We start from the raw sequence: 9,235 nt of genomic DNA on the forward strand, positions 1-9,235 counted from the left end.
AATATCTTGTGTCTTAGAACTGTGTAAATGACACACGAGAAGTTGAGCGTGAGCATCCCACACGTGTGCCACCAGGGCCTGACGGCTGACTGCAACCAGGGGACAACAGGCTGTGGCTCATGCCGTCTCGGTGCCAGGGACGACGGGGGCAACGAGCAGATGAGGAAGGGCCTCTGGCACCCTCCTGCCCTGATGGCCAGGCCCGTCACACTTACTGAGGGATGATGAGAAGGTAGATGAGGCCGAACAGGGCGGTGAGGATGAGCGCCAGCACAACGGCACTGGTGAAATCCCGTCCTGGAGCTGGTGGTACTGGGAGACACGGAGACCGCCCATCAGTGGCTGTAGCTGCCAGGACACATGCAGGGTCCCCGCAGCGGCACCTGGGACCTGGGGACCACGCCGCCTGGAGACGGGTGGGGGACGGCACCTGGGGCCCCTTCCACCTACCTTGAGCTCGCGGTCAGCCTGCTTGTACTTCAGGGTGAAGAAGTCCAGGTCTGCCATCTCCAGCTCCATCTGGAACGCTTCCAGGAGGCGGCCGATGTACCTGTTTACACGCATGCCCGGCGTGGTGTAGATGACGTTCGCAGAGAACGATTAGCGGTGTCTGAGTTTCTCTGATGTGGTTCTCAATGCCATCTGCTGCCACCAAGGAAGGAAAAAAATAAATGTCAAATCCTCCACTTATTGAAGAAAAAGCTCTTCCATTCCCTCAGCCTGCTCTCTGGCGGGGCAGGTGTGGGGCCGAGATGTGGTCATGCCTCCACCACCTGCTGGCGCTGAGATCCCAGGTGACTTAGCACATCATTGGCCCTGAGACGCCTGCGTCTGCAAATACGGGCACGGGACGTTCAAAATGTGGCACTCCATGTGGATGCGGGCGGAACCCAGCAGAGAGCAAGAAAACATAAGTTGTTTCTTTAAAAATATCAATAAAATTGACAAATCTCCAGCAGGCATGACAAAGAAAAAGAGAGAGAGACTAACAAACCTGGGGATGAAAACAATTCTACTACAGACCCTGCTGACATCAAAAAGGTAATAAGAAAATACTGTGAACAATTACACACATTAATTTGACGACCTGGACCAATGAACGACTCGGGAACACACACACTACCACAATTCACCTAACGTGAAAGATTATGAGATTAGCCCTGTAATTTACTAAAGAAATTCAACTCATAACTGTAAAGGTTCCGAAAAATGAATCTCCAGCTCCAGGTGGCTTCACTGGAGAATTTTACTCAACATTTAAGAATGAAGAATTAACACAAATTCTGTATCATCTCTTCCAGAAAACAGAAAAGGTAACACCTTCCAACTCACTTTATAAAGTCGGAATCATCCTGATACCAAAATCAGACCAAGACAATACAAAAAAAGGAACACTACAGGCCATCTCTTTCAATACCGATGCTATAATCCTTAACAAAACAGCAAATAGAATTCGGCAGCCTCAGAACAGAAGCATGCACCATGACCATGTCTGGAGATGCAGATCCTTTTACACATCTGCCCATCGATACAATACACCACATAAATAATCCCATGGTTGTGTCAATTGACACAGAGAATTTGACAGTTGAATCTGACAAAATTCAACACTCATTCTTGATAAGATCAGAAAACTAGGGAGGGAGGGGAAGTTCTCCAACTTGATGAAGATCTACAGAATACTGAAAGCTACTATAGTACTCGCTGGTGAAAGATGGAGTGCTTTCAGCAACCCCAGCCATTGCAACAGGGCAAGAAAAAGGAAAAAAGAACATCAGAAAACTGTCCCTTTGCAGATGCCACAATGGCGTACATAGATATTCTATGTAGGGGAGGAAATAACTCTAGAACAAATGAATTCCATAAGGTCACTGGATACAAGATGAACATAAAAAACGTATTTCTTGGGGCACCTGGGTGGCTCAGTCAGTTGGGCCTCTGAGTCTTGGTTTCAGCTCTGGGCATGATCTCAGGGTCCTGGGATGAAGCCTCACATCGGGCCCCCTCAAGTAATCTGCTTGAGCTTCTCCTTCTCCCTCTGCTCCTCCCCTTGCTTGTGCACTCTCATTCTCTCTCTTGAAAAAGAAGTGTATTTCTTAAACTAATAATCAGTATGTGAAGACCAAAGTTAAAATTCAGTGACATATGTACTCATGGAGAAAAACGAAGTACTAGGTACAAATCTAACACGTACACAACTTGTATGCTGAAGACTATATGATACTGATGAAAGAAATCAATGATTTCAATGAACAGAGGGACACACGTGCTCATCAATGAGAAGACATGACACAGTAAAGCTGTCGATTATCCTCATACTGATGTGCACAGGTTCTTTAAAAAAAAAAGATTTTACTTGCTTACTCATGAGAGACAGAGAAAGAGGCAGAGACCCAGGCAGAGGGACAAGCAGGCTCCATGCAGGGAGCCCAATGTGGGACTCGATCCCAGAACCCCGGGTCAGGGCCTAAGCCGAAGACAGATGCTCAAACAATGAGCCACCCAGGTGCCCCGCGGTGCATGGGTTTCATGTAATTCTTATCAAATTCCTAACAGGAAATTTTTCATAGACAGGCTTATCTTAAATATAAATGGAAAGGGAAGGGGATGAGAATAGCTCATTTTTCTCAAAATCACTCAACCCAAGGTTAAGACTGATTGTGTAGCTACCCTGGTTGGAGCAGTACAGCACTTGTGCCAGGAGAGACACAGAGATCTACAGAATAGAGAGCCCAGAAACAGCCTCACACCAGTATGGTCAATGATTTTTTACTAAATGCAAAAGCAGTTCAATGGAAGAGGATAGTCTTGTCAACAAAGGGGGCTGGATCAACTGGTCGTCCATGTGCAAAGAAGGAAATTCGACCTAAAACTCACATGTTATAAAAAGAACTTATCAAACTTAATCCCAAGAAACAAACAATCCAATCCTGAAATGGTCAAAAGACATGAATGGAAATGTCACAGAGGAAGACATAGACGTGGCCAAGAAGCACATGAGAACATGCTCCACATCACTGGCCATCAGGGAAATACAGATCAAAACCACAACGAGATCCCACCTCACCCTGGTGAGGACGGTGAACATTAGCCAGACAGAAAACCACAAATGTTGGAGAGGAGGTGGAGAAAAGGGAACCCTCCTGCACTGTTGGTGGGAATGTGAACTGGTACAGCCACTCTGGAAAACTGTGGGGAGGTTCCCCAAAGAGTTAAAAATAGACCTGCCCTACGACCCAGCAATTGCCCTGCTGGGGATTTACCCCAAAGATACAGATGCAGGGAAACGCCAGGACACCTGCACCCCGATGTTTCTAGCAGCAATGTCCACAATAGGCAAACTGTGGAAGGAGCCTCGGTGTCCATGGAAACATGATGGATAAGGAAGATGTGGTCTCTGTATACAGTGGAATATTCCTCAGCCATTAGAAATGACACATACCCACCATTTACTTCGACGTGGATGGAACCAGCGGGTATGATGCTGAGTGAAGTAAGTCAATCGGAGAAATATGGTTTCACTTATATGGGGAGTTTAAGAAATAGTGAAAGGGAATAAAGGGGAAAGGAGAGAAAATGAATGGGAAAAACCAGACAGGGAGACAAACCACGAGCGACCCCTAACTCTGGGAAACGAATAAGGGGTGGAAGAAAAGGGGGTGGGTGGGGGGTGAGGGTGACTGGGTGATGGGCACTGAGGGGGGCACTTGACGGGATGAGCACTGGGTGTTATGCTATATGTTGGCAAATCTAACTTAAACGATGTGATAAAATATATGTACATATAAATATTAACTCACAATGCACCATAAGTTTAACCAGAAAACATAAAAGTATAAACTTTTAGAAGAAACATGATAATCTTTAGGGTTTGGGCTACATAGAAAATTCTTAGAACACCAGAAACACAGTCCAGAAAGGAAAAAATATCAGTAAATCGGACATCTTTGAAATTTGAAACCTCTGTCGTGGGAAAGACACTGTGAACAGAACGGAAAGACAAGCCACACGTGTGACAGTAGAATCAGATCCAGGATTCATCGAGAACTCCAAAAAGTCAACAGTACCAAGAAAAAAAAACACTCCAATTACAAAGCAGACATTTTGCCAACAAAGAGAAAATATATGGGCAGAAAACAAGCACTTGAAAAGGTGGCTGGCATGACGAGCCACCTGGGAGATGCCAATAAACACAAGTCACTAAACGTGTTAGAACAGACAAAATTTTCTAAAAACAGAGACAGCACAAAGCTGGCTGGACGCAGAGAAGCTGCGTCTCTCACACGTGGCTGCCGGGAACGTGGTATGGGACGGCCTTTCTGGAAACAGTTTGGCAGTTTCTTTAAAAAAAAACAAAAAACAAAAACCAAAAACAAGACCCATCCGCAGTACAGCTGGGCATCTGTCCCAGATAATAAGCATTTTGGTCCCCACGAAAGGGAACGCAAGCGTATGTTGCGGTTTTATTTTTAACAGTCACGGTTGGGAACAAGCTAAACATCCTTCAACGGGTCCGCCTACGGTGGCCCGCCCGCCCCGCGGAATGCCAGCAGAGCACGGGGGGACGGGGGACCCGGGGCTCCATCCCGAGTGAGGAGGAGCCAGAGTCACGGGGCGCATCCCAGGGTCCGCGTCCACGATGTCCTCAGTGCAGAAGTCAGCACGGAGAGCCGTCCATGGGGGGCCCGGCGGCTGGGGAGGGGACAGTATGGCTCAGCAGAAGGGGGATCGTGGCGTGAGGGAACGTTCCGGGCCCCGAGTGTGGCCGCCAAGACACCCCAGGGCACAGCCACAGGCACCACCCAGCGGCACCCATCACTAGCTCGGGTGCATGGGTCCTGGGGAGCTGCGACCTCGGGGAGCCCGCCGGGGGCCCCAGTGTGCACACTGTGTGGTGCCACCACAGACATGCGTGCAGCCAGGGTGGTGCATCACCACCCTCCTCCGGAACGCAGCGAGAACATAGGATGGGTTGGGACAGCAGGCCCAGCTCCTTCGAGGGCAGGACCTCCGCTGCACCCCCCCGCCCCCCTGCCCCGCAGCGAGGCCACGCACTCCCTCTTTGGCGTTCTTCCCTGGACTTTCCACAACAATAGTGTTTCCTCAGAAAACAAGTCAGAGCCAAGGTCACGAGGAAACATGCCCGTTTTGGTGCAGACTCTGGCCGCCTGAGCCTGTTTCCTGACCTGCCAGAGGGCAGGCTTGAGGCCTGGGTACAGAGCCCTGGGTGCGGGCCAGCCGTGAAGCCCCAAGGGCGCACCTAACATCTCTGCTCCAGCTTCCCGGTCTGCGACCCACAACAAGGGGGTCACGGCGTGCTGCCAGCAGGAAGCACCAGAGTCCACGCAGAGACCCAGGTGAGGCAGAGCCGCAGGGAGCAAGAGGCCCTTGCGGGAAGTCGGGAGGCCTGGCTGGGCTGGCTGACCCCAGGCAGGAGAGGTGACCCCGACGCGCTCTGCTCGCCACCAGGCCTTGTGGGGACGTGGGCATGATGGGGGTGGGCAGGCAGTAGAGCCAGCTTGGGGGCCAACATGGACTTCCCTGCTCTGCTTCCATCCCGCCAGCTGAAACGAGGACTCAAGGACCAGAAGCCCCAGCATCCGTGCTGGCACACGTGGCGATGACGGCAGGCAGGCCGGAACAGGGTCACGGGTCTGGCTCAAGACGATCATGAAGCTGCCACGTGGGCTCCCACCTGCCTGCTCTCTGGGTTCACTTTAAGTGTAAGAAAGCTAACCTCTCTCCTGTTCAAGCAGCCACGACAACGGATTTGTACAACTGCACGATGCCCACGCTGACTCACAGAGGCCCTGAGCGCACACACATGTGACATGAATTTGGGGGGCTCAGCGGTTGAGCGTCTGCCTTCAGCTCAGGGCATGACCCCAGGGTCCCGGGATCGAGTCCTGCATCGGGCTCCTGTGTGGAGCCTGCTTCTCCCTCTGCCTGTGCCTCTGTCTCTGTCTCTCTCTCTCTCTCTGTGTTTCTCATGAATAAATAAATAAGCCTAATAATAATAATAGTAGTAATAATAATAGTAATAATACATAGTGGAAAAGAGATGCCAAAGTCATACCTACAACCATTCGTCCAGAAAACCGAGAGAGCCAGCCCTGGCCATACACGAGGGTGCCTGCGCAGGACTCAGGCATGGAAATGAACGACCGGGACACAGGGCCAGTGAGAGACCCCATCTCAACGGGGACACGGGCCCCGGGGGGCAGTGGGGACAGTGCCTGTGGGCAGAAGGGCCTGCCCAGCAGGGTCACCCAACATCCACCTCCCCAGCTGCCCAGCTGGCATCCTGGCCCAGCCTCGGTGCCTGTTCCCCGCCCTTCGGAACCACCGGCCTTGTCACTGCCCCGTCTCCACCCCGGGGGCAAACCCAAGGTGGGAGGCCAGGACCCGCTGTCCCCGGCAAACAGACAAAGGACCAGAATCGGCAGGTGTGCACGGCCCCACCTGGGAGGCATCCCGCACTGCAGACAGAGGTTCAGGGGTCAGGGGCTGGGCCAGGAATCAGGGACACGGCCCTGTGCTCCCAGGTAGGGCAGGAATCCAGCAGGGACATCAGACAACAGGGAGGGAGGGAAGGGCTGGCGCGCACGAGCACATGCATGCGTTCTCATGCACACACGGCCATGCACACGCATGTACACTCACTCAGGGACACTTACAGATGCACAAGAACGTGGTAAGAAAGGGAAGCTGCCAGGGGCCCTCAGGACGTGGGAACCCAGGCTGGGCAGGTGGCAGATGCACCAGAGAGCTCGCGCAGCCCGTCATCCTGACTGCAGCCACGCAGGGCCTGAGAGAGATGGGCAGGAAGCTTCCCCCCAAAACCCCACCAGGAAACACGGACATGGGGAGACCCTGCCCCCCGTGGGGGGGGATGGTGAGGACCATGCCCGCAACCCCCACCTGTGCCCCCAGAACCCACCTGTGCCCTACGGCCCCCCCTTCTGTGCCCCCTGCCCCTCACCTGTGCCCCCCAACCCTCGCCTGTGCCTCCATCCCTCGCCTGCGCCCCCACCCCTCGCCTGTACCCCACGACCCCTGCCTGTGCCCTGAGACCCCGTCCTGTGACCCCAGACCCCACCTGTGCACCGTGACCCCCCTCCTGTGCCCCCCGCTCCCCGCTTCTGTGCCCCTCGCCCCCCACCTGTGCCCTGCATCACCCACCTGTGCCCCCCAACCCCCACCTGTGTCCAGCGCCCCTTGCCTTTGCCCCCAGCCCCTTGCCTGTGCCCCCTGCTCCCTGCCTGTGCACCACAACCCCCACCTAGTCCCCATGAACCCCGCCTGTGCCCCACGTCCCCCACCAATGCCCCCTGCCCCTCACCTGTGCCCCGCATCCCTCACATATGCCCCACACACCTCGCCCGTGTCCCCTGCCCATGCCTATACCCCGCACCCCCCACCTGATCCCCGCACCCCCTGCCTGTGCCCCTGCCCCTCGCCTGTGCCCCGCACCCCTCGCCTGTGCACTGTGCCCCCTGCCTGAGTCCCCCGCTCCATGCCTGTGTCCCCCGCTCCTTGCCTGTGCCCCTCACCCTACCAGCCTGTGCCCCGCGCCCACCGCCTGTGCCCCGTGCCCCCTGCCTATGCCCTGCGCCCCCTGTCTGTGCACCACACCCCTCGCATATGCCCTGAGACCCTCCTCTGTGACTTGAACCTCTTGCCTGAGCCCTGGAAGAACTAGGCCCCCTTAATCACACCCAAATCCATTTCCTTGGGCACAAAACCCTTGAGGGCCCCCATGCAGGTCACGGGCCCTCCCACATGCACAGCACCCTCAGCCCTCAGCAGCCCCACCTCTGACCTGTGCTGCTGGAGAGGAGTTGAGGCCCAGGAAGGTCAGTGGGGGGAGGGTGGTTGCAGGGGGCCCCGCCCCCGAGAGGACCCCGGGCTCTGCCTGGGGTTCCAGGAGCCCGTCCATCCCAAGGGCCTGGCCCAGGCCCAAGCAAGGGGGGCCCCGTCCCCCTCCCGGAGCCTACCTTCTGCCGGTGAGACGGCACGATGAAGAACGTTTCGTGCCGTGTTGTGAGTTTTCAGGAAGCTGTTCCTCTTGTGCCCGTGATCCGGCACCACCTCGTAGTCACCATTCAAACACGCCAGCGTCATCCTTGTGATGTGGACCTTCCTGCAACACAGCAGCCCCGCCATGCCCAGGGCGGCCCTCCCCGCGGGTGCATCCAGGACTCAGGCTCCCCATGTCAGTGGCAGCCCAGGCACTTGGACACACAGTGCCAGGAGGAAGCCGGCGTGCCCTCCGGACTCTGAGGCCACGGGGCCTCCCTTCCTCACGTGAGTGCAGGGGATGAGCAGAGAGAAGCGACAGCACCAGGTGGTCCAAGCCTCGGACCTCCTCTCCGTCCACTGTGGCTCCTGCAGAGGCCGGGGGTCCTTGGGCCCCCCCGCAGGCCCCTCCCAGGTGGCTCTGAGAAGCACCTGCACCAGTCCTCTGGCCCGGAGCGCATCGCCTCCCCCCGACTCACCCAGGCAGGCCAGCGGCCTCCATGACACTGGCCAGGATCTCGTCGTTGGACCACACGTCGTATTGCCACTTGCGCAGGCCGAGGACCCCGCAGAGGACCCTGCCGGTGTGCAGCCCCACACACATGTTCCTGTATACCTCAGTGGCCTCGGCCACCGACCTGCAAAAAACAGGTCATGGGCATGAGCTGGGCCCTCGTGTACACCCATGAGGAGAGGCTCTCCTGAACAGGCGGGAGAACGGGGTCCCCGCCCGGCTCTGGGACGCACGGCCACAGTCAGGTGCCGGAGGGAGTGCTGAGCCAGGTGACTAGCCCCTCTGCCGCCCTGGTCTGTCCACAGGTGGCCCCCACAGCAGGTGTGTCCAACGGGCCTTCCGCATGAGCCCTCGGCTCCTGCCTCCTACAGCCCCACCCACACCCCACGTGAGACGATGGGGTGCCCGCCCGGCCCCCTTGGGCTCCCCCGTAGACTGCGAGCTGGCCGCAGGGATGTCCAGTTCTCACCATTCAGTCTCCAGAGGACAGCGGCAGCCACCTTTTTGGACCCCTCCAGCCTCTCTGCCTGCAGAAAGGAGCTCCCGCATATCCCACGGGAAGGCCATGCTGGTGGCGGCCTGTCCTCTGCTGGTGTTGGGGAGCCGGAGCCAGATGGCTGGAGGCAGACGCCCCCACCCCGGAAGAGCCGAGGGCCGGACCCCTGGGAGTCAGCCAGCCCGCGTTCCTCAGCCACGCTTGCC

At 56.0% G+C, this 9,235-nt stretch overlaps 1 protein-coding gene across 1 annotated transcript; it reads right to left on the reverse strand.

The window, feature by feature from the left end:
* Positions 1–214: 214 nt before the first annotated feature.
* LOC140598543 (adenylate cyclase type 1-like) lies at positions 215–8,651 on the reverse strand. The gene is made up of 4 exons (XM_072755344.1): positions 8,499–8,651; positions 7,998–8,143; positions 451–645; positions 215–312 (listed from the first exon to the last, which is right to left on the reverse strand). The coding sequence occupies exons 1-3, from the start codon at positions 8,621–8,623 to the stop codon at positions 464–466; spliced, it is 453 nt and encodes a 150-aa protein (XP_072611445.1). The 5' UTR covers positions 8,624–8,651; the 3' UTR covers positions 215–312; positions 451–463.
* Positions 8,652–9,235: the final 584 nt, after the last annotated feature.

This window comes from Vulpes vulpes, chromosome 4, assembly GCF_048418805.1.
Source record: "Vulpes vulpes isolate BD-2025 chromosome 4, VulVul3, whole genome shotgun sequence".
In the NCBI taxonomy this organism is placed as follows: domain Eukaryota; kingdom Metazoa; phylum Chordata; class Mammalia; order Carnivora; family Canidae; genus Vulpes; species Vulpes vulpes.